The following is a 25,621-nucleotide window of genomic DNA, read 5'->3' on the forward strand; positions in this document are numbered from 1 at the left end:
CAAATGTCGATTTGTTCAATTAATGGAGCGTGTAATTAGCGGTCATATGTGACGTGGTTGGGATTATGGCTTGTGTTGGTAGTCGTGCGTAATTGGAGGTTGGCTGACATTGCAGCAGGTACCCAACTACACCTTTAGTACGTAATTTCTTCAATGTTTTTCTCAAAATCGGGTGATTGATTGTCTTAAGTTGGTTGGATTTTATCGGCGAAAAGGGGTTTTTAATTTTGATCTATAGGTTCAAAAAATTTTGGCTGAACCGCCTGTACCATTTCATTTTTGTTTGTGTGTTGTTTAGTCTGGAGTTGGGTCTGGTTTGTATAATCTGGAGGTTTCAACTATTGTATGGGACGTATTGCATCATTTTGAATTCAAAGTTTCTTATACGACAAAGATCTCTCTGTTTAATAAATGTATATTCAAATTTTGAAAAAAAAAACAACTGAATAAATTGAATTAAAATTATTTTTTTTACAATCGGAAAAATTAATTGTGCAAAAAACGATTCATGAAATTTAAGTTGGATCTTTTTTGCAGAATAGCACTAAATCTTTTTATCATTTTTTTACAAGCTTCTTTTATATGTCACTTCGCTCATTGGTCTGACAACATATGTATTATCCTACATTTTTCCGATAGTTTTGAAACTTTGCCATTTTGCGTGGTTTGGTCAACAATAGATATTCGAATCAATTTCGCCAGTACGATGGTGAAAAATAATCGTAATAGACTCGTTTAAAAAGTACAACAATTTTAACCTTGATGTTTTGTGGTAAGTAGACTAATTGTTTAATTGTTTAAACGTTTATATATTTTTCTTTTTCACACTATATTTTATAAAATGTGTTTCAACAATAGTGTCAAAGGGGGTTCAAATACCCAGTACACGGCTTAACCTGGGCCACTGGAAAATCAGAGATTTTCCGGCTAATAATCCTCTGTACGCTTCCTATCTTCGTGATTTATCATTCCACATATCAACATATATTTATAAATTTTAATTACAGAATTGCTCCAAGCCATCATAATGGCTAATTAAAAAAAAATACAACAATAAATATGGATGCAAAAACAAAATAAGATAAGAAACAAAAATAAAGATAAAATATGAAACAAATAAATCAATATATCGGCATATTTTAGATTAAACAAATTTAAGCTAACAGAAATCTGTATGTGGAAATTGATGCGACAGGTGACAGGCGACGCCGCCATTTAATTGGTACGTGCCACAGGAGAACACAACAAACTGTGGCATCTAGATAATGATCTTCAGTTGGCTGGAAATTTTTAGCTCAATTCTGCAAGAATTTGAGGATTGATCACCAAATTAATCAGTGAAATGTAGAAATGTTTACCCAAATATATGTACTATACTTTACGTCGCGACTTAAGAGGGCTGGATACCAGCGCCTTGTCCATACAAACGTATTACACTTCTCCCTTCCTCAATTATGGCACTAGATAAATTATTTTTTAATATGCTATTGATATCCACCATAGGCATGTTTCTGTCGTTTTATTTTTTTGATTAGTTATTTTTTATAGGAGCTAGGAGCCACCAAACATCTATAAAACCGCCTCTTTTTTTACACCCACGAAAAGAGTCCAGCGTGCTTATTTAACGGTTGATTTTCCAAAAAATACGAGCACACAAACATAGAAAATATCTTTCTCATACCGATGATGAATTATTTTTTAAATTGGTCCAGTTTTGCAGGAGAAAACTGGAGAATACGAAACCTCGATTTTGTCGATTTAAAATACGTATTATCTGGTTGAAGCGCAACTGTCGCATTAACTCAATATATGTATGTATATGTATATATATTGTCGCATTCACTCAATATATACATACATTCACTCAATATATATATCGAAGAAAGGAACGGCAAAAAAATAAGGTTTCGGGTATACAGACCTCTTAAAGGGAATTAATAAATAAAAAAAATGCTGATTTGATTTGATAACAATACATCCCAATAATTTATTTACTTCAAAATAAATAGGGTTAGATGACTTATCTTTTCAAATATACATAGTGTTTAAATTTAATTGGAATGGTCTATCCAATGAATAAGTAACATGGCAGCTAAAATTAGTAACTTAAACCATTTTAAAAATGAACTTGATGATTTCCTTAAAATAAATGGGTTTTTGTAGTATTTTCTCTCGTTTATTTTATTTTCGTCTATTTTTAGTTGTTAATATTTTCTTTTCGGTTTTCTTTGTTTTTGATTTTTATGTTCATTTATTTTTTTTATTTCTGTGTATGTATTATCAAACAACTTGGCTCCATTGGCTTTGCCGCCTTTCTCAAGTATTCTTAAATAAATAAATACTAACATATAAACAGCAAACAGCTGATATAATGAGTCCGATTTACAATATGATATAGTTTTTCTAGCAGTCCTGGTCAGCTGTTACTGAAAACACGGTGGCCCAGTTATAGCCTGAACCAATTAACAACAACAATTTCTTAAATTGAATATTTTCCTTTAATTAATTTACTTTTCTTGCCAAAAGTCGTATATGTGTCGTTTAGCGCCGAGGTTGTATTACCGGAAGAGATTCGTACGTACGAAAAAAAGAAGTAAATAAACTACGCAATTCGAAACGTATAGCACACAAAATGCCAAAAATAATTCCACATGTACGTGCAAGATAAATATCGAAGGTTAAAGTATCGAAAAAGTTGAACTTAGAATTTGTCATTTAAAACATATATTATATATCGTCAACCATCACGATACGTTGAACGATATTTATCCAAACTTTTAAAAATAAATTTAGAAACGTGGTATAAAATGCGCGCTCAAAAAACACCGAGTGCGTCTAAAATTGTTTAAAAATAGAAATGTGTTTTTGTTTATTTCATTTCCTCGAAAATATGGCGCACTTTCGCTGTTTTTCTCTTTTCTATCGCCTGCAAATAATAAATTTAACCAGTCAGAGATTATAAACACTATTGACAATTATTTGCGTGCATGTTTTTCGTTTTTCGTAACGGATTCGCGAGAGCACGTGCTGTTTTTGTTTTTCGTTTTCGACGAACCAGTTTATGTCTGCCATTATACTATATTTGTAAGGAACGATTCGATTAAAGTAAAATGTAGACAAATAAAAGTTTAGCTTTTAGATGAAAGATTCTTAGGCTTTTTTGTGATTCACAGACCACAAATTAATTCCAATGCGTGTCCTTTTTGCCTTAAAATGTAGATCAACATTATGTAATAAAAATACAAAGATGATTTAATTGTTATGATTTAATTGTCAATATTATGGTTTTACTTTCCATGTGGATTCATGATAACAGAACAGATAAAATACAATCATAACAAGGATATAACCACTCTGCATCTCCTCTTAACGATATATGAGATAATATCCCACATTCCCAACATGCAAGAATGACCCTCCGATAGTGTCGCTTACGACAATGCCGCACCGACAGAGCCGCGCCGACAATGCCGCGCAAAACAAAACTACAAAACTAAATTTAATTTTGAATTAAAACACAAGATATTTTTAGTAGATGGGAGGATAGGAAAAATTATGAAATGCAACTAAAAGAAAAAAAAAAAATAGTGAGACCGCCAGCTTAAAGCTAAAGTAAAGCTTAAGTTAAAGCCTAGTACGTCTGATACTTTTCTCAATATTTTGAGTTATTAAAATAGTTGCATTCTGATGCATAAAGTCACAGATAATGAATATCCGTATCAGTGCTTTTCATTTTTTTTTTCAAATATATCCTTTTTCTCCCATCCTCCTATTTCCTAAAAATAATTATTTTTTTATTAAATTAAATTATTTTTTTAGTTTTGTTTTGCGCGGCATTGTCAGCGCGGTTGTATCGGCACAGCAATGTATTGAGCGGCTTTATCGTGTCACCGGTATGAATTCAGTATTTACTGATTTTCGGTTTATATTTTTAAATTTAAATTGGCATTAATGACTAAGTTTGAAGTGTTTTTTTTTTTTTTTTGGTAAGATGCTGCGCCTAACGTCGCAGTGAACGGAAACGATCCTTTAGATAGAACTAAAAAACTCCAAGATGGGACTTTTAATTATATAATACATATATTGGATTTCAAGAATCGGATCTGCGTTCTATGTATGTACATACATACATATGTAGTTAGCTCCGAATCATTGAGTCTTGCTGTCAACCACCCTATACCATATCTAATAATGGAATATTGTATCCCCTTGGAAAATTCTAGTAGATTTATCATGTTTTATATATGATTGTTTTCGTATATCTTCAGCAGTAATGTTTTTTTTATGCAAATAGTGCAGAAGACGTGAGCATATCCGCAATATTTGGAATTGACGCCGCTAGTCTTGCTACGTTTTTGGAATAGAGCCATGCTGACAGCACTTCGAGGAAATTCTTTGTTTTTCTTGAGGTCAGATACATACGATTTCTTAACATAAAAGACTCAATTGATATGCAATGGCGCGAGATAGGTAAAGTCCTAGCATCATATCTTGAAAATCATTGACTAGCATCATTATCGCCACCCTAGGACGATTTAATTTCATCTTTTATATTATTTGATCTCATGTTATTCTGGTTATTATTGTATTAACAGTTCATGTGTGAGTCTATTCAACAGTTGGTTCATAATATGCAGAAACGTTGTATTTAGAATATTATCATAGTATACATTCAAGTGCGAGTTTGTAGGTATGTAGACGATTCCATCTTGTGTCAGATTTAGACAGTTTTTTCAGGTCGCAAATGGAACAAAGAAAGTGGTCCAAGATTCCTGGAACAGGTCCCGAAATAATCCTCAGAATTTTCACTTGTATAATGGACTAATTTCGTACACGCGTGCATAAAGCACAATGATCACTTTGTAGGTGCGAATTTAAGCTTTTAATTTAGCTCCAAGTTCATTCAAATGACATTTTAGGCTGAAGCACTTTTGGCACCGAAACTGGAATACGTACATTTGCGATTGCTAAAGTGTGGTGCGCAACTCGTCGGGGATGTACGCAACTTTTCGACATTGAAAGTGTGCAAATGACGCATTTTCGACACATCCGATCGGCATTGGTTGCAAAAAAACCGTCGTATGTACTTTTAACGAAACTTTTGCATCATCACTTGAGTGATTATCGCGGACACGTTGTCAAAAAAAAACTGGAACTTTTCGCAGACAAAATGGCGTCCCACTGCGCTATTTTTCGGTTTCCGCAACACTGAAAGATGTCACTAGTTTTGCTAAATTTGCTGAAACGTAGGCGGAAAGCACTTTATTAATATCAAAATTTCGATACATCAAAAGACTGTCTGGATGCTAATTATTTACGAGATAAATCTTCGCAGTGCAAAATAAATCCCAAGAATCTAGTTCCAAATCGGAAAATGTACTACAGTTCATTTCACGGAACTTTAAACACATTTACATTACATTTACATGTATATTGTAAATATTTAACTTGTCTGTGAGCACCTTCGAGCTTCTCGATCAATAAACGCATTCGTATTTCACCTCATAATGATAGGTTAAATTATTAAAACGAATCTGGTACCATTTTTTTTGGAACAGGAGACTCAATTTACAATATGATTTCCAAACTGATAGTTCCTCAACCAGGGCTGCTAAAGAGTTATCAAAAAGATCGTTCGGTATATTTAGCGCTGGTGCGGTGAACCCCCTATTCAAAATTTACAAATTTATATTAATATACTAGCGGTAAAATAAACTAAAAATGAATGGGTATTTTCAAGAAGTAGTGCGTATTCTACACTGATGAAATATGGTATATATGTAGTTCGGGCCGAGCTTGGCGCGTCAATGATTCTCTTCGAGTGTGCATTTTTGTTTGGGCTCCTATTAAAAAATTATACATACAAAATGTCATACAAAAACTAATGTAACAGGAAGAGAGCACTCAATTATTCTCGGATATGTGAAACAGTTATATTTCCATATAAAAAAGGCTAATATGGATCAGCTGATTCTAGAACATTTCATCGCGGGGACAACTTGCCTACAGATTTAATGCAACTATTTTTTAATTATACTATACACGGTATAGTATACGGCAATAAAAATTTTGGAACAAAATATGTATACAATTTATTTTTGTTGATAAAAGAAAGCTAGAAAGATTTCAATTAATGTTATTAAAAAAGAGTAACTACATATGTATGTATGTATAATATGTATGATCAGGTCCAGCCATGGCACCCCTAGGCAGATTGGTTTCAGCGCCCCCCCCCCCCCTTAAATTTTTAAACAATAAATTGTATTTAAGTTCTTGAAATTTTATGTTGAAGATTATATTATATGAATATATTAAGATAAAAACAAAAAATTAAATTAAATTTTTTATTCAAAATAGGCACGTTTTATGTATAAAATAAAATATGGATAACTATGAATACATTCGGGAATGAAGACATTAATTTATATTCAACGATGAATTGATGAATTTTATATAATGACTTTGGTTCTATCGAATATGATTGATTAAGATATTTAATATCGTGAAGCAAATCCATTCCTGTATATACCTACATATGTTTCAGCAGTATTTTATATAAAATAAAATTCCAAATTACAGTTTGTTGTTTTACAAATTTTATTCGTGAGTCGTTGATATTTGACAGTAATCTTCCTGCGTTCCTCGTAAATTATATTTTACAATCAGTATTGTTACTACGAGTATAAAAATTAAGTTGAATATAAAATGTTTTATAAGTTCAAAGAAAGCCAAATTATTTTTTCAATTTAATAATCAAATAAAGAAAAATGGGGGTGCCTCGCAGCGCCCGTTGTCTATGGCGCCCTTTGGGCCGGGCCGCACCGCTCAACTCGCGAACAACTTGGTTGAGAGTGACCAGACCAATGCATGCAGGTAGATGGGACATGCCGCACTCGTCAACTTGTTTGTCGCACACATTTCCATACATTTTTTCGTGTCGCGCAACAAGTCGGCCGACAAAGTTGCACGGTGCGGCCCGGCCCTTAGACACGTGCCTAGTCTGCTGCACCTTTGAGCTGGCCCTGTGTATGATTAAAAAAATCATTGCTCCAAATATTTGAATAACGTATTCACTATATATTTCATAAAGTACAGTCATAAAAATTAAGATTAATATTTTGGACGAAAAATATTTGCATGAAATATGTTAGTGAGCTATCCCCGCGATGAAATAGCCATGCGATGAAATGTCCGGACACGAATCAGCGCTCTAAATTCATGAGTTATTACGATCGGTTCCGAAGATCGTCGATCCATCGATCCCTTGTTAATTAGTTATTGGCTATTGCCTTCAAGTTTGAAAGTATCGTTTTTTCTTCTTAATTGTTGCTACTAGTGAGCTCCTAATGTAATTGTTCACTAGCCGCCATTTGTCTCATGCATATGTACTCTATGAGTACCTAGTAGTTTTTCAACATGTGTTTACTACCAAAGTTCCATGAAACAAGCAATTTGTTTTTATACACTGATTACATCAACAACGAACATAAAAATGTATTCTCGATTACAAGAGCCTAAAATCGAAGATTTGAATGATTCAAGTGTTTCCAACTTGTATGAATCGAAAGCAAGCAATGTTGAAACTAGGAAGTGAGCTCCTCAAACTGGGTACCAAGTGGTACCGAGTCTTGCGGCATTAGCTCAACGCACAACCACACACATAAAACGGTGGATTATTGTATTATATGTAATACATAACACCGAGATGATCCACGTAACGTAATGCACTATACCGTGTTGCGAGTCTGCCAGACACGTTGTCTATCAAAATTGTCAATTCTAGATTCCATTGCGAAAGCGAAATCAGATCAAGCACCCGATGAAATCGTCTCGTCACAGATCAATAATAATGTCAGCAGCGGTCCTCGATCATTTCTAAACGACGTTCTCGTAATGGCATATCGGAATACGAAGTAAATGAGTATGGTTCGAAAGTGATGCGTGTCGTTATACAATCGATCGTATCCACGAATGAGCCGCCGGACATTAATTATGGATAATTTTGCTAAATTATGAAAGTGTTTTATAAATTATAAAATTAGCCGAATTTTATTTATGCGTATAATATGCAAATCAGCCGGCAGATTTATACTCTTGAACACACGTGGCTGCCACCAGATATCGATTCAGGTGATAGTGACTCGCATATATGTATAACTGAAATTAATAACTATATTTTTGAAAATAAACAATTCGTGAAACGGAAAGTGTACAATGAGACTTATTCAGCGCTTTAACCCAAGTTTATTTTTCGAGGCGCTGAAACAAACTGTTGTTCGCGACATTACACAACATACCAACTTAAACATATGTACATATGTTTGTACACTTGACCAAGTATGCCAACTTAATCTTTTATACACGAACCCTTCTGGGTTTGAAAACAATCCTACAATTATATTTACTTATGATGATGATTTGTAAGTAACAAAGGCAATGATTTATTGATATCTTAAAAATGAATGGCGTTAGTGTTGCCATGTATAACGTTATGAATATATTTAGCGTTTTTTGTCGGTTTAAATACAAAAAAAAAATACATCAAGTGTACTAAATAAAACGTTTTGAACATGTAGTATGTACATACTACATGCATACATATGTACCTACATATATATTGGGACTAGGGTTGCCATCCCTACGGTTTTGACGTGGAATTAACACTCAAATCCGGGCTCCGGTTTTGAGTGTTAATTCTACGGGTAGTTGAATTATTATAAAAGAAAATTGTAAAAAACTATAATAATAATAAAATAATAACCCCACAAAGTTATAAAAATAAATAAAATTGTATCTTAGAAATTAATAATTTATATACAGAGCGCATACAGAACTATAGAGGACTGTGGTGTATATTTCGTATACAAATTTTTTTTACTGAGCTAAGAAGGCATAAAGAAAGGCTATTAATTACTTGATATTTTTTTTAAATTTAGATGCCCATTCAAATATTTCACAGTTATTAATCTTAAGAACGAAAATTTAAAATATCTACCAAAATATTTTAGATGCTGAAAAATACGTTAATATAGAAATGAATGTCGATTAATTATTTGCCTTCCTAAAAATATCACTCCTTCAATCAAATCGCTCGATTATCTTGTTGATAAAAAATATTTTCCTTCAATGTTTTCCCCGAACATTATTATTTTTTATAATTTCGAAATGTGATTTATTTTATTAATAATAATTTATATAATTAATATTTTTTTGTAATAATCTGAGGCAGCAACCTATAAGCAAGCAATCATACTTTTAATGTACTCATTTTGTTGTATTTTTATATCATGTTTTGTTGTGTTTAATGACTATTTCACATTTAAAATTCCACGCACCGAAAGTCAACCACTTAAACTATCATACTAACGAGAATTCGAGTGCCAGATATTCCATATTCGTGATTTTCGTGTGCGAGATCACCATGTGCGAAATAGTCCGTGTATCGTTTTGTTCTGTCTGTATGTCTCAATTATAATAAATAAAAATAAATAAATTTATAGCTCAATCAACTCGAAATATTTATAAAAGTGTTTAATTGAAGATGCAAAAACGTAGACTTTCATATCTAAAACAGCAAATAAATATTCTACTTACTTGTTCAAAGCATGGGAGCCACTGTCAAATGCTCAAACATAAAAATCATGATATTTCAACAATGAGCTTTTGACAGTGTGTGATTTACAATTCGCATGCTATTGGCGAGTAGCTAGCATGTGCATATGCAATATGAATCCACGTATGATGCCGTGAAAAGTTACTCGTTTGTCTACTTTTGGCCAGCAGCTAGAATGTGTATACATATGTATGTACACATTACTTGTAGTAGTATTACTCATTAGTATAATTTTAAACCCCAGGTGAAATTATGTAGATAAGTATTATCTAATGTAATTAACTATGTATGTATATGCCTACCTAATCGATACTCGGAAGCATTTAAAATTTATTGCGCAATTACATATGATAGTAGAAATATAATTGTACTAAAGCAGGGGGTGAATTCGATATGTTAAAATAGTATTTTATTGATTACAATTGGAGTACTTGCCGTTTCATAAAACGACAAGTACTCGAAATGAAGCGTGCTAATTAGGAATCCCAAATATTCGTCGACTTCAACTATTCGAATACCGAATAGTAAATCAAGAGCTATTCGAATATTCGGATATATCTGAAAGTTAAAAAATGTTAATTACATATGTACTAAGCATAAATTACATTATATTTATATATGTAATATATTACAATTAATAAAACATAATACAAGAAAATTAAAAAAAAACATATAGAACTAAAATACACACAAAAAATATAAGATAAAAATTTATAAAGTCCTTCTGCTGTTATTAAAGACGCACTATTTTTGCTTAATTCTTTGATTGCGATTTCAACGGGAGTAAGAACACCAATTAAAATTTTCAAAATATCAATTTCATTCTTAGAAACAGTATTGAAATTATATCATTTTAGTACTATGTTTAAACATTCGTAAACTTGAATAAATCGTCTTATCATAGTTGCCATTGAATTCCACCTCGTTTCTACATCCAATAATAATTCCAATTTTTTATTTTCTTTTTTCATTATGATTTCTTCTAAAAATGTATATTTCGCCGGTGACTTCTTAAATATTCGTATTATTTTTCTGATGTTTTATAAAATTTTGTAGATATTATTATCGATCGAAAAGTGATTTTCTTCAAACATTTCTTGTATTTAATGAATAAAAATCCGTTTCTTCACAATTATCCTCATTACATACTTAATTTTCTTCATAATCGTCGGCTTCTTCGTCATCACTCTTTTCATATTGATTTTGTGTACCTATTTATTTTATAAAAAAATATATACACGAATAATATTCGAATAGTTGATGAAATATTCGAATAACGAATGGCTGAAAAATCAGACGAATAATTCGAATACTCGAATATTCGATTGGGATCCCTAGTGGTAATCCGACGCAAATTCAAACAACACGATAAATTCTGAATGAACAAAGCCATTGGATTTTTCAACATTTGCGTATGAGAGATTCGACCTCAATCTCTGACAAGAAGCACATGGCGAGTTTGAAAATCTGAAAATACACGAAGTTCGTTGTAACGTCCGCGGACAAAGACGCACATTTTTGAAATGCGCGATCCTGCCAACGCGGAAACCGGTCGAAATGCTTATCGGAAAAACTTTTCTGTCGACCGGAAAAACCGGACGCATCGTGCCACTTTATCATCAATGGACGTGCGATTATAGCGTGTGTGCGCTAATATCATATAATATCTCATAATCGGTGATGTTTTTTTTGTTATTATTTAAATAATATAATCATTATGTAAATGTGTGATGTTCAAATTCGGCGTTGTGAATTAGCAATCGGTCCGGGGAAATGAAAGGGGGCACCGCACCGGAAACAGACGGTCATGTCCGCGTCTTGCGAGAAAATCACCACAATAGTCCGCCATTATACGGCAGTCCTACTTTTTGATCTAATCTGATGCGTTATCGAACGTTTTGAATCAATTATAGTAACGAACGTGTGTGTGGTGCATTATGAAATTCGATATAAGAATTCGCCCGTCTTTTGTTTTTGTTCAGCATAACCTCAATATTTGAAATTTAAATTGGATGTTTTACATATTTTATCGTTCATTATATCACACATCTTCATATCATTATTAATTAAGATTATATTTAGAATGCAATAAAAAAACTTGAAAACATACGCCATTTTCCAGCATCTGTCAATTTTTTCCATAAATAATGTGTCGAATCAATTGAGAACGTGTTTTTAATCAGTTGCTTTGGTTTTTAATATCAGATAATGTATGTAAATTCAATACATGTTTTATTTAATGCAATTCCAATTTAATGCACAAATATGCACGATTTCTTTGTCAACTTCTGAAATCCTTGGGAAAATTCAGCTCGTTCTAATTCCGCATTAACGAAAAGGCCAAAGCGTAGAATTTTAAACGCGAAACTACGAAAATAGGGGGTAATTACTAGGAATTTTCCGTTGAACTGTCGGGTATTTTAAAATAGGCCATGTTGGCAAACATGCGGAAATGGACGGTAGACGAAGCTGTATAGTAATGACGCCCTTGAGAGTTGTACTTAATCAATTTTGTAGAGCTGATGGCTAAGAGACGCGAATAAAATGTTATTATTTTCGAAACTATGCCGATGAAGCGCAATATGTTTTTCAGACTTTGTCCCGTGGAAAGCTTTAAAACAAAATACAACCGGTTTTGCTGGTTCGAAATATATTTTATAGTAATTATAATCCTAGAAACTCGCAAATAAAGGGAAAGACGTGAACAACTTACAAATGAATGTAAATATATTTATGAATAACTATTCTGACAGTGAAAGTAAGTCATCAAGGTAAAATTATCTAGAAAGAAAGAGTGTCTGAGAATTCCAAGAGATGTTGAGTACACGTGCTCCTTGCCGGTGACCCGCGAACAAAGCACACGTTTCGGGAACTGACCGAAGAAATTATTTTTGACTTTTCTGCCGAAATGAGACGCAGATCAAACACCTTGAATAGTTGCCAAAGTGAGCTGACCGCCAGCTCAGAGTCAAAACTGCTGTACATAAGTTAACGACACCATCAACTAACTAGTCGGAAGAAAACATAGGAAAAGTTGGCGGCGAGCAAGCACAATGCTTTCATATAAATACTAGTGGTCTGTGTGCACATAATTGTGCACTCGGTAAAATGTCACAATTCGAATCAACGGAATTAATAATTTAAAATTTATTTTTTTTTGTTTTTGTCGGCCAATCATGTGAACGAAGTGATATGTGCATGGCACGCATTAGGACAAAACACACAGCACGGAACGTGGCACGTTGAACGTCGACAAGTTCTTCTACATTTATATATTGTTTATATAATAATCGTATAATCTCTTAATACATCGTTACCGATCTCTGTTAAGCAAGGATCTAATTTTAAAGAAAACACTCCAGGGGGTCATTTTGGGACGACGCGTGCTGGCCGTTCCATGAATCTGTGCAAGGCACGCCACATTTTTTTTGCACGTTTAAAACTATCTAAAAACACCATGTGCCATGTTCATCGCTGTGTGTTTTCGCCCTTATGGTATTATTATCTGATACTAATGTTTTTACCCGGCTTCGCTCGGTATTTATAATACAAACCGCTTAAACATGGCCAATCCAATTGTAAAGATTTTATTAAATTTATTTGAATAGTTTTATTTTATTTAAATTTATTTGAATATTCATTTGTTTTTTTATTAAATTGAACGTCACGGAATCTACGACCCAAACAAATATACATACATACAAAGTCTCTTTCTAAATTATATATCTAATATATAATTTCGAAAGAGACTTTGTAACTATGTATGTATATAAGGTTTGTTGGGAACATTGAAAACAAATAAAAGTTTCTATGATGATGATATCGATTCAAACAAATTTAATAAAACAAGAAAAGAATGTTTACTATTAGATTATTTTGCAATGTTTAAGCTTTTATATTACAAATACCGAGCGAAGCCGAGTAAAAACACTAGTTAAATATAATTTCGAAAGAGACTTTGCATGTATGTATATAAGTTTTGATTCATAGAATCCGTGACGTTAAATTTAATAAAAAAACAAATGAATATTCAAATAAATTGAAATAAAATAAAACTATTAAAATAAATTTAATAAAATGTTTAAGCGGTTTATATTATTTCGCGAATAAAACTGAATATTCATAACAACGTCATAAATATTAATGAAAATCGAATTAAATTTATTTATAGATAACCATAAACAAAGAAAAAGTTTATTTTCTAGGCATGGCTATCATATCTATTATTCGCTTTCATTTCTGAAAATTTTCAACAAATATTTTGAAATCTGGCGAATTCGCAGAACAAAGAGCGTCTGCGTGTTTTCTTCTTGGCATCTGAAACATGGGCTTCTCTCGTGACCTGTTGGAAAAACCAGAGCTGTTTAAAGATGATGTTCGCAATTGGAAGTTATTTGCGTCTCCGGTGAAATTGGATTTCGTCCAAAAACAGCAATCAAAAACATAGCAGATGCATCTTCGAACCGAGAAAACATTTTCCATTTATGTTTTCAGTACTAAATATCAACGCCAACACTTCCTTTGACGAGACACGGTTTCGGGAATTGTAAATACATATATCTTCATTGAATTGAAAAAAGAAATATTTTATTAAAAACTATGATCAAAGCTGATTCAAAACTCAGACACCACTAGTACTCAGTTTCCGTGGTGTAGTGGTTATCACATCCGCCTAACACGCGGAAGGCCCCCGGTTCGATCCCGGGCGGAAACATTGTTTTGCATTTTATTTCTTCTTATTTTGCATTATTATTCTTTTTTAACGAAAATCTTCTATCTGCATCTATCCACTTATACAAATCATCAAAGATAATCCAATGTTTCCATACATTTTCATGCCAAATATGGAATATTAAAATATTTCATATAAATTGAGACATCTACATTTCTTATAAAAAAATAATACAAGCATAAAGCTTATAATTTCTGTCAATAGGCGGCGACATAATCAACCAGACTGATTGCATCTCACTTTGGCACATGCAGTCTGATTAATCGTGGATTCACATATGTGCATGTGATTTTATCTTAAGATTTGCAGTGGTTAAGGGAATCACCACACAATGATGAAATGCTGCATATTTCCAATTCGGAATCAGGAAAATAAAACAATAGAAGTGTAATTTTCATGTTTATTAAACATTACAGGCAAATGACAAAGTTGTGAAAACTAAAACTCATTCAGTGAATGCATTAAATACTAGATAGCTTCAGATACATGACTCTCCCAATCCTAGCTTCAATCCTTATTTTAACTGTGGTGTCAAGTTAAATCATCGTCACATGCATAACAGTACAAATGAGGAATGAAAATCAAAACAATTTTATATCCCTACTAGGAAATATCAAAAATATAAATCAAAGCAATGTAATAATATACTTATTGTAATTTCAGGACATTTTAAAACACACACCATTGACAATCATTAGCCAATACAAAGTATGCAAACTCAATTAATATACATATTATATCAACACCGTGTTTCGATACTCGATTATGAGATTTATATAATTTACTTACAATTAACAAAACACAATCTAATTTAGTAACTCGCATGTGTTCCTCACAATAAATACTATGTTCTGCAGTAGTTCCGTTTTGTTTAAATTTAGTACAGAACGAATATTTTTCAATATGAAAAGTTCAAAATATATTAAAAAAAAAAACTCTTATATTAACAATATATTCAATATTGTTCATCCGTATATAAAAAAAAAAGAAAAAAATATTAAAATGTCCTACATTCAATTTAGGAATTTTAACAAAATATATCGTAGCAATGCTTTAAAATAAATAAAACGAAAATACTTTTCCGAACCAACGTGAGTGACAAGTTTTCAATTACAGATACATCGTTACAATATTTATGACACTCTTCAGTTACACTTCATAAAAAAATATTATACAGTAGGTGCTTATCGTAAACATATATAAAATATTTCTAAATTACAAAGAGACGTTTCAGTATCTCTCTCGGCTGTCCACGGAGCGGCTGCGTCGATCGCGCGAGTACGACCTCTTGGCACGAGGTGACACACTACGATCGCGGTCTCGACCTCGAGACCCGCTCCTTTTAGGTGAGTACGATCTTCCCCGAGAATAGGATCGCCTACGGGGACTTCTACTTCGTGACCTGATCATATAAATAAAACAAGTAAATTTCACAAGTCGAAAAAACCAACAAAGTTGATGTAAAACTTTGTCAAAAGTATCAACAAAAGAAACCTCCCCTTCGCAGAATGCAAAAGGAAGGAGAACGCAACATACATATGTACGATTGTCTTATGGCAAAAACAGTATCAAAAGTCAACATCAGTTTAAGATAATACGACAAATGAAAGGCAAAAAGGTTTAACTGGCAGTGACATTGATAACCAAATAAATATATATATATAAAGTTGAACAATACTCCAGTTACAACTCCACCGACAAGTGCGACGAAATTTGAATAATATACGAATCAGATGTTTCAAAGATATGAATTGTAATGAGAGAAGTTTCAATCAAGCGCTATACTTTACATTATTCAAATTTGAAATGTTCATACTTGTGGCAGTTAACTTCATTCAAATATATAAAATAATGATATTTAAGAGATAAATATATGATAGACAATACATGTACCAATCCACACATCGATCGTGATGAGACGTTCTAACTGTTGGCAAGCAGGCGGGGAGGATTGTGTGTGAGGTGGTGGTGGTGAGGCGGCACTTGCCTTCGGGAGGTACTGGTGAAGCACGCCGTCCAAGATCAACCAACAAAGGCAAATTTTCTCCACGCCGTCGATATATATGTATATATATATATTTTATTACAGAATGAAAATATCGACGCAAATATAAAAAGATTGAATATGGAGAAAATTCACACAATGTTGTTGTCCACAACTGATTCATAAGTTCCCCTGAAGTGATCGAGTTGCCTCTAACGATGTTGGTGTGGCGGGAAGAGATGCAGAGGTTGCTGAACACGGTGAGTCGGTGACCGATGCAGAGCGGTGCAGGTAGACATTGGGCATGTTGCTCCAGAAGACTGATTTCCCTGATGACTGCTACTATCATATACCGACTTCGCGGGCTTTGACGCGGTGTGCAAGGGGTTAAATGTAAACATACATATTTTCAAAGTGCATTGTTTCCCGCGAACGATACCCTCGAGCAACGTTGCACGGCGCAATGATTGCGTTTCGAATCGGCTCAAAGTCTCTAGGTGTCGGACTATAGCGTTCTTTTCGTTAAAAAACTTGGAATGTCGCATTCGAAATGGGGAATATGTGAAAGTTTAGATCGCATTTGCAGTTTCGAAGCGGAACCGCGGCAATGGGAGGCGTTAATTTCAGTACTGGTAAAGTTGTCAAGGTAGTCGAGTAACAAGCAGAAGTAGTAGTTGTGGTGGTGATATCGGTTGGATCGGCCGAAGGCGGCGGACAGTTGTCGACATGTGGTGGTGGTGGTACGATGGTTGTGGTGGTTGTGGTGAATTGGCACCTGAAAACGTACCAACATCCACCGAGTTCAATTAAGTCGTCTTCTACATTACATTCCCATTTTTATAGGAATGATCGATTTCTTTAAACTTACTTATTCAAAATCTCTATTTCAATACAGAGTTAACCCTCAAACGCGACATTGAGGCGGTCAGCAGGCAAATGATGCAACTCACAGAAAAGCCCCAACTTTACAATTTAAAAAAAAATTCAAGTTGGAATACTAAATCATAATGCGTAAGCACATATATATATATATGTATACTAGAATGGCCTATCTTCATCTACTTTCACAATGTTTAAGATTCTTTAATGTAGTGTGAGCTAGAGCCATGCAAAGAAAAAGTTACCCTCTCAAAATGCAAAAATTATTTAAAACAACATATAGTTTAACTTAACAAATAAAAAATAAGATATTTAGTTGTTTTCAGAAGTGTTCATAAAGAGAAAATATAAGGATTGTAAATAGGTTTTTGAGCTCTTTTTCCTATTATGCTTTAGATTAACATTAGAATAATATAATACTGTGATTAATAACCAAATTAAATTAAATTGTAAAATAGAAAATGATCAGTAGATCAGTAGCTATTAAAATAGATATAAGATGTATTGTGAACATAATTTCATAATAATAAAAAGCATTTAAAAATCAAAAATAAAGAGAAAATCAGCTATAAATCTATCTAAATCTGAGGTGTTATTTTCAATTGAAAATGTACACAAATTACTCAGTCTGTTTTGAGCCATTGAAGGTCTTGAGTTTTTGACTATTTTATATCTAATAAAAGACTTCCGTTGATTCGGTAGCTACTAATTGGTTTCAAAGTCCATTTTTTTTAAATTTTCAATCAAATGCAGACAAAATAGTCATTTATTATATTTCAATTAAAAAATTTGGGAATTCGAAATATGCAAATTAGCATTGAATTTTGACGCCCGGGGCTTTTCTCCCCCCCGTCTTTCACACAGCTCTGATTGTAGTCTATTAGTTTTATAAAAGTATTCATTACACATATTCATTAAATGAAATTTATCATTGGAACATTGATAATAGCAAATTATTAAAAACATTAAACAAAAATAAGGCCATTCTGATACATATGTACTTATACTCATTATATACTTGGATTTAAATGTGTATTTTCAGGGTAATGCCACTCGTTCCTGTCCGCCTCAATTATAAGCATAAATAAATTCGAGTGAAAGCGTTAGCTCAATATTGAAAATTTGTGATGTTAACGAAAATGGCAAAAGCAATAATTTAATAATAAACAAATCAAAAACACACAATAACAATTCCTTCAAAAAAATAATAACAAAAATAATGGAATACTTTCGGTGCACCCGTTTTTTTTTATACTAAAAATTTTATCTATCGCTAGTATGAAAACAAAAATTTCAGATGTATCTTTAGAATATAGTGTAAATATTGCCATTTCGAATAGTATCGTGCGGTTCGAATCGACCACACAACCGACATTGGATTTGAGAGAATGAGTACAAGTATACCTTCGGCCGCCGTCTCTACGAGTACGCCCTGAAGACATTTCGACTCTGATACGAGTTCCACAACAGCGTCTGAAATCATCCGACACAAAAACAAATCAAAAGAGGGCAGACACAAAATGAAACATATAGTGCACATAATTCAACAATATAGTGTTCCCCACCTTCGGGTTTGATGCAGAGATAAGCAATCGCACCCTGACGGAGCGAAATCTAAGCAAGACAACCCGAAAGCGGAGGTATCGTGATCTGGCACACGTATGACTCAAGCGTTTTGTGACAACTGGCAAAACGGATCTAAGGAGTGTGCCATGATATTTGATGTAAGATATTTGATACTCACGTTCCGTCGAGACCCCTGACGGAGTCCTCGGCGTCTCTCGAGTCCTCGAACTCGACGAAGGCAAATCCGGGTGGGTTTCTCGCCACCCACACGTTCCTTATAGGGCCGTATTTGCAGAAGACGCGTTCGATCTCGTACTTGGAGGCCGACGAGCCCAGGTTGCCCACGTACACCTTGCACGACAGGTCCCATTCTCGAAACCGCGACATTCTGAAAACAATCGATACTTTGAGGTTATGTGTCGCTTTGCATATGTGTCGGGTTTTCTGGCTTCTGGCTTCATGCTTCACACATGCGCGAGTACGAAAGAGTGAAGAGTGAGAGTGAGAGAAAGTGAACGAACCTTGACGCGCTGGAGAGACGGGGCGCAGGCGGCGTAGCGGGCGCGGGGGCGGGGGCGGGGGAAGCCACGAGTAGTGAGGGGTGACAGACAAGACGTCCGCCGAGCGCTGGACAATGGCGTCCACTGCCGTCTCCCCTCTTCTCTCCACTCCTCCTCTAGGCTCTTCTTCCCCCACCACCACCACTACCGACTCCGGAAACGGAACTCTGACCTACTACTCGTATCGCTCACTCGCTGCTGCCAACCTCTCTCTGCTACTGATTCTTTTCGCTCATTTTTGGTCTGCGTTTGGGTGCGTTTTATTTTATTTTATTTCATAGAACGTGAACATTTATTCGTGGGTATGCGCGTGGTGGCGAATGCATGTAATGTATTTATTTATTTATATATTATAGGGGGGTTGTAGGTTTTGGACCGTTTCCCAGCCTATGGAAATTCAGTTGAATTTTGAAGAGGATCTTTATTACTCGATTAATACAGGTGTATTTGTATGTACAGCGAAGTAGGTAAAGGATTCACTGGAACGAGCTAGGTCGAGTTCCTGAAGCTCACTGGCATCTGGGGACGATGCACTGGTTTATAAAGGTGTTGCTTGAGCAACGCGTAGCTGGGCTGGTGAGATCACGTTCTGGAAGATTCTGACGGGGTCGAGGTCTTCCTTTGTGTTCGATGTTTGATGCGTAGTTGCGTAGCTCCTTGGAATTTCCCGTGTACTCGTGATTGCGTATCTGGAGCGAGTCGAATCGCCTTTATGGGTAAGCTGGACGAAGTATTTCGGCCACGGCTAACTTTCGTGTACGAGAAGAGGACACGATGATGTCATTTGTACAGATTAAGTTCGATGGGGGAAATAGGTGATATCACAAGTCGTGCTATATCTGGACCCTTGCGGCACTCCATGAGGTGTTACAAATTCAGAGGATAACACCTTATCAATTTTTACTATTTGCCGTCTATTATTTAAGTATGATTGAAGCCACTTTAATACTATACCATTTATTCCTAACTTATATAATTTTTGTAATAAAATATTCCTATCTACTGTCTCCAACCCTCGTTTAAAATAGAGAAAGAAAAACTAGAAAAACTGCTCCAACAACCATGCTAGATTCATCCATCGCCTCCATCCAATCAGATATATGTATAGTGTGACCATACGTCCCGTTTTTAGGTAGCCTGTCCCGTTGTCCCCAAGCACAGCTTCGGTACGTCGAAATGTCCCGTTTTCAAAAAGAGAGTATATTTATTGAATTATTATTATTATCGTATAGTTATTGAATACATTTAATGCTTGCCCGGAACTAATGCACCCGTAGAAAGAGTCTTTTCACAGATGAAAAAGTTGTGAACGACCGATTCTTAAGTCGCTATCCTTAAAGCGATGTTGTTAATTAAAATCAATTTTAAGAAATCCTGCCAAGAATTTAATTCTTATTTAAAAGCAAACCCAGTAATACAAACCCAGTAAAATTTGTTCATCAGAAAAATATAAAACAACATAAATTTTTATATTTATATTTATTCATCCTGTTCTTTTCTTTTCTTCATCAACATTCCTGTTCTTTTTATTAATAAATAAAAACTATGAAAAAATACGCGTTTTCTGGAATACACATACTATTACGTAAAAATTGGTAGATGTCCCGTTTTGAGGACAAAAATAAATAGTCACATTATGTATGTATGCTTTTATAAGCGTGCATGTATGTGTGTGCTACGCGTGCTCATATATTTTCTTTTCTTACCTTTTCCTTTTTTCTCTTTAAATTTATGTATGTTTATATTGGGTAATTGAATTATTCGTCACATTGCGGTGGTCACAAAGACAATTTTTGCCATGAAAATCTCGAATACACAATATTTGGCACTTAAGTTCTCAATTTCATAGTTATCGTTAGTATGGTGGACTTTACGGATGCCAGATGTTCTGTTATAGAGATTTTAGTGACTTTGTGACTAATCCTATGTGACCAGTAATCACCGAACCTTATATAATTATACTGAAATGTTTCCTTTTTTCAATAGAACAGTGATGTGCGGTTGCTCTAGTGCTATTGCCGGACAACTGTCTCATTTTCCGACGAAAGGGTCTCTCAGACTTTATTCGTTGGAGGGGGTGATGACCTCTAAAGTGGGCTTATATAGAACATGAACACTCACCTTTACAGTTCGTTCCAAAGTGACGAGTGCACTTTAAAAAGATAAGTACAGTCAATCAATCGAGAAATATAGTACATCGCATACTATTCCTTATCGATTTCAATACACCAGCACACTCCCCCGTCACACAGATGTCCGCATCCTTCTGGAATGCACCTCTATTCAAATCGAATATCTGGCAATCGAGTTCTCGTTAGTACAATATTTCGCGTGCGTAGGTTTCAATTGATGGAGTTTTTGGGTGCCAGATGTTCCGTGATCGAGATTTTAGCAACGTGCGCGAGATCGCTTTTTGCGGAATAATCACCAAACCACGAAATTTTAGACCGCAAAAAATTATACACCTGGGGAAAAGCGGAGGTATTAATTGAATAAGAGACAATTTTCACATTTTATAATTTTATATAAAAATAAGTTTTAACAATTTTATTAAATAATTATATCATATAAACTAAATTGGGTAGAAAACACTATATAAAACTTTATAAAAGAATATATTATATTTTTGATTTTTCAACATTTGTAATAACAATTAGGTAAATTTTTTAGGGTTTATTTAGTTTGGTAATCGTGTATAGAAGTGCCCCAAAGCCTTTCACTTACATATGTATATGCGTAAGATTTACAGTTGCTCCATAAATCAATATACAGATCTACATACATCTTAAATAATTCGTTCTCTATTTGGCTCTTTGGGGGTCTGCAATACTTTCCAATCGTTCCCAGCCAACGAATTGAAAAGTTCTGCTTTAATACTATCATATATCAACAGAGTTTGTTATTTCGGATAAATATTAGCACCTTTAATTAAGGAATCATTGCCCAATTAATTGAACACGGTGTGGATACGCTGATGTACCATTAGGGATGACTTGTTTGCAAACGATCTCGAACATGTGCCACATTCGAATGATTTTAGCCTTACGTGAATAGTTGCATGTTTCTCTAAATGGCATTTTCGACGGAACGCTTTTGAGCAGATTTCGCATTTGAACGGTTTAATCCCGGCGTGAATGGTCATATGGGCGACCACGTCGGATTTTCGACAAAACGACTTTAAACAAATATTACATTTGAAAGGTTTCAATCCAGTGTGATTGGTCATGTGGGCCACCAAACTAGCTTTTTGAATGAACGACTTCAAGCAGACGTCGCACTGGAACGGTTTTAGCCCAGCGTGCAATTGTTGATGTTTTGCCAGGTTTGATTTTTGACCGAATGACTGTAAACAAACGTCACACTTGTACGGTTTTAATCCAGAGTGGTTGGTCTTGTGGACCACTAAGTATGATTTTGAAGCGAACGATTTCAAGCAGATATCACACTTGAACGGTTTTAGCCCAGCGTGAATGTGCTGATGTTCGGCTAAGTTCGATTTTCGGCCGAACGATTTTGAGCAGATGTTACATTTGAATGGTTTTAATCCAGTGTGAATGTGTTGATGCTCGATCAGGGAATATTTTCGTGTAAACGATTGCGAGCAGATGTCGCATTTGAATGGTTTTAAACCAGTGTGAGTGGCCAAGTGAGTGATTAAACTAGACTTATGCATGAAAGACTTTGAACAGACGTCACAGTTGAAAGGTTTAGACCCGGCGTGTGATTGCTGGTGTACTGCTAATTTGGATCTGTGACTGAAAGATTTTGAACATATATCACACTTGAATGGTTTTAACCTGGCGTGAATGTTCTGATGTTCTATCAAAGAGTGTTTTCGTGTAAATGATTGTGAGCAGATATCACACTTGAAGAGCTTTAGCCCAGTGTGATTTTGCGTGGTCAAATCAGTATCAGATTCTTCTTCTAAAACCAAATCGTCCAATATAACTTCTTCTGTTTTTATAACTGGGCACTCATATATCCGTCTTCGCATTCCATCGCTTTGAATGCACGTACTTTTGAAGCTGCTGAACAATTTTAAATTATATTCACACGGCAAGCATATTGTTTCTCCCAGACCATCGTCTCTGCACACCTATAAAAGAAATGTGACGTCTAATTAAGTTTGCCAATTAATAGTCGGTACAATATAAGGCTCAACTCACACGTATATGACAGGTGTTCCAGATTTCTTGTTCCAGTGGATGAGGTTTGTCATAAATGGAGATGGAAGACTCTTCTGGTGCAATAGATAGACAAAGTCGACACTCCATCCCGTTATCAAGACTTTTTGCACTTCATTGACAGTTGACATTTGACAGTCTGACATCCAGTATTACAACCTACTGAAAAAAGTCACCCAATGATACCAACTGTCGTAATATACCAACTGACAACTCGGAGCTATGAACTTAGAAGACATCTTAGGTAGGGGAAAAGCTTTAGTTGTTGGCCAGTTAGCACTTATCGACTATTCGATTTTAAATAATAAAAAGCCCTGTAGCATTTTCAAGAACTTTTTGTATCAATGGCGGTTCTATATTCGTTTATTGCTTTGCGTGACGCCCCTTTCATTACACGGACTTAAAAAAACATTTATTTGACTATTCTAAGCTCTAGCCAGAGAAGCAAGCTATCACGTCAGCAGTAGTGGTCATTTCAACTTTTTCCAGAGGGGCAAAAGTTGGTTTTGATTGTTTGTATTTTATTAGATTTTTTTTATTGGGAAAAGCTTATGATACATATGCCTAAACTTTTAGTAACGAATAATTGATTTGTTTAAGATATGTAATATGTATTTCATCAAATGATGCGTTTGTTTCTGGCTTGGCCAGATCTTGTAAGGGGGGGGGGGGGGGGGGTAAAAAATGCCCTCCCTGCCTTCTCACAAATGACGTTCCTAACCAGCAGCTACATATAGCAGTATAAGTTTAACAGCCACATCTTCAATGAGAAGGTGACAAACGGATGATATTTCAATCGACGATTACAAAACGATACAATGTAAATTTATGTAATACATACCATTTACTTCATTTTACACTCTTTCTTTTGCCTTCTATAATTTAGTAATTATGTGTTTATTTCAAGCTGAATTTTATTCAAAAGGAACCAGTGGTTAGCATGTAATGCTTTCAATTATGTAGTCATGGTTTCCAGATCTTGGATATGTGACTCCATGGTCGTTCGTTTCCCATCAGAGTTTTTATTGAAATGAGTCTAACAATGTGGAATCCTGGCCTATTTCTTGCAAAATTCGGGTGTACAGCGTCTCGAATTCGCTGTTTTCTAAAATGCTGCAAATTTCGAGTTTTTTAGCATTTCAAAATACGGCAGTTCATGAAAAAAAATTCAAATTTATTAAAAATTTACCCATAGATGTCTCTTTGATGTTTGGTATATTATATTACTCTATAATTTTTTTTGGCCGGGAAGGCGGATTGGGGTTTACCTATTAGGCCTTCCTGGTATATACATATATAAATAAATTATAACTTGAACAACATCACCTTTAGATAAGTCTGTATCATTGGTATCTGGTTTGCAGAGTTGATGGATTTAATTCACATACAGACAGACCTTCAAATTCGTTCTACCATAGACATTGTAAGATTACTATATATTACTATATACATAAATTGCTAAAAAAAAAAAACTTCAACTCAAGTTATATAAAAATTGTATCTAGCTTTTCTTTTGTGTGGCATAAAATAAAACAATTATTTAATTTATAATAAGTAATTTAATTGAAGGTATTACACTGATGATAAGAGAAAGTTATTAATATATTTTCATCATATAAAAATTTGTTAACAGATAACAACTTCTTAACTTAAATTTTTCATTGCGATAAATTACAGGTTACTAATCTCTCAGTTAAGAATTTATTGCGATGTACTTATTATTACTGTTCCAGATTTATGATCTACCTTTTATTTAATACAAAAGACCACAAAGGATCACGCGTAAAAATATTTCGAATAATGAAAATTTTACCAAAGTCCACATTCAAATTTAAAATGAAACTAATTAAAAGTACTCAACAAAAAAAAAATCACAATTCCGTCGACAAAAGTCAACACAAAATGAAGATCAAATCAGAAACATCACTTTTAATGTCTAATAACGAGTCTCATTAGCGATGTTTCATGTAAAAAAATAAATAATTCATTAAAAGGCCAGGTTAAAAATTATATTTTAATATATATTTTACTAATAATTAATAATTAAAAAAAATATAGATAATCTGTATGCAAAAATTAAAACTGTACTTTCACTCGAAAAAT

The 25,621-nt window shown here is 34.1% G+C and overlaps 3 protein-coding genes and 2 non-coding genes across 8 annotated transcripts in view; 2 read left to right on the plus strand and 3 right to left on the minus strand.

Annotated features, from left to right (window-relative positions):
- LOC143909790 (uncharacterized) overlaps positions 1–25,621 on the plus strand; it is a 743,449-nt gene that overhangs the window by 516,647 nt on the left and 201,181 nt on the right. The gene's annotated exons all lie outside the window — the stretch shown is intronic.
- Positions 14,255–14,327, plus strand: TRNAV-AAC (transfer RNA valine (anticodon AAC)). Its single transcript has one exon. It is a non-coding gene; the product is annotated as a tRNA-Val (tRNA).
- LOC143909077 (RNA-binding protein 1-like) lies at positions 14,730–19,537 on the minus strand. 3 transcript variants are annotated; one of them, XM_077426975.1, is made up of 5 exons: positions 19,296–19,537; positions 18,953–19,162; positions 18,613–18,681; positions 16,239–17,104; positions 14,736–15,747 (listed from the first exon to the last, which is right to left on the minus strand). In XM_077426975.1, exons 2-4 carry the CDS (start codon positions 19,159–19,161, stop codon positions 16,852–16,854), a joined length of 531 nt encoding a protein of 176 aa, XP_077283101.1. In that variant the 5' UTR covers position 19,162; positions 19,296–19,537; the 3' UTR covers positions 14,736–15,747; positions 16,239–16,851. The 3 variants fall into 3 exon arrangements, with proteins under 3 accessions (XP_077283102.1, XP_077283101.1, XP_077283103.1); XM_077426976.1 differs by lacking the exon at positions 16,239–17,104 and having other exon boundaries at positions 14,730–15,747; positions 19,296–19,534; XM_077426977.1 differs by lacking the exon at positions 19,296–19,537 and having other exon boundaries at positions 18,953–19,167.
- LOC143910117 (small nucleolar RNA SNORA53) lies at positions 18,763–18,920 on the minus strand. The gene has a single exon (XR_013260447.1). It is a non-coding gene; the product is annotated as a small nucleolar RNA SNORA53 (small nucleolar RNA).
- On the minus strand, positions 21,970–23,653 carry LOC143909805 (uncharacterized). The gene is made up of 2 exons (XM_077428006.1): positions 23,503–23,653; positions 21,970–23,430 (listed from the first exon to the last, which is right to left on the minus strand). The coding sequence occupies exons 1-2, from the start codon at positions 23,647–23,649 to the stop codon at positions 22,282–22,284; spliced, it is 1,296 nt and encodes a 431-aa protein (XP_077284132.1). The 5' UTR covers positions 23,650–23,653; the 3' UTR covers positions 21,970–22,281.

This window comes from Arctopsyche grandis, chromosome 3, assembly GCF_051622035.1.
Source record: "Arctopsyche grandis isolate Sample6627 chromosome 3, ASM5162203v2, whole genome shotgun sequence".
In the NCBI taxonomy this organism is placed as follows: Eukaryota; Metazoa; Arthropoda; class Insecta; order Trichoptera; family Hydropsychidae; genus Arctopsyche; species Arctopsyche grandis.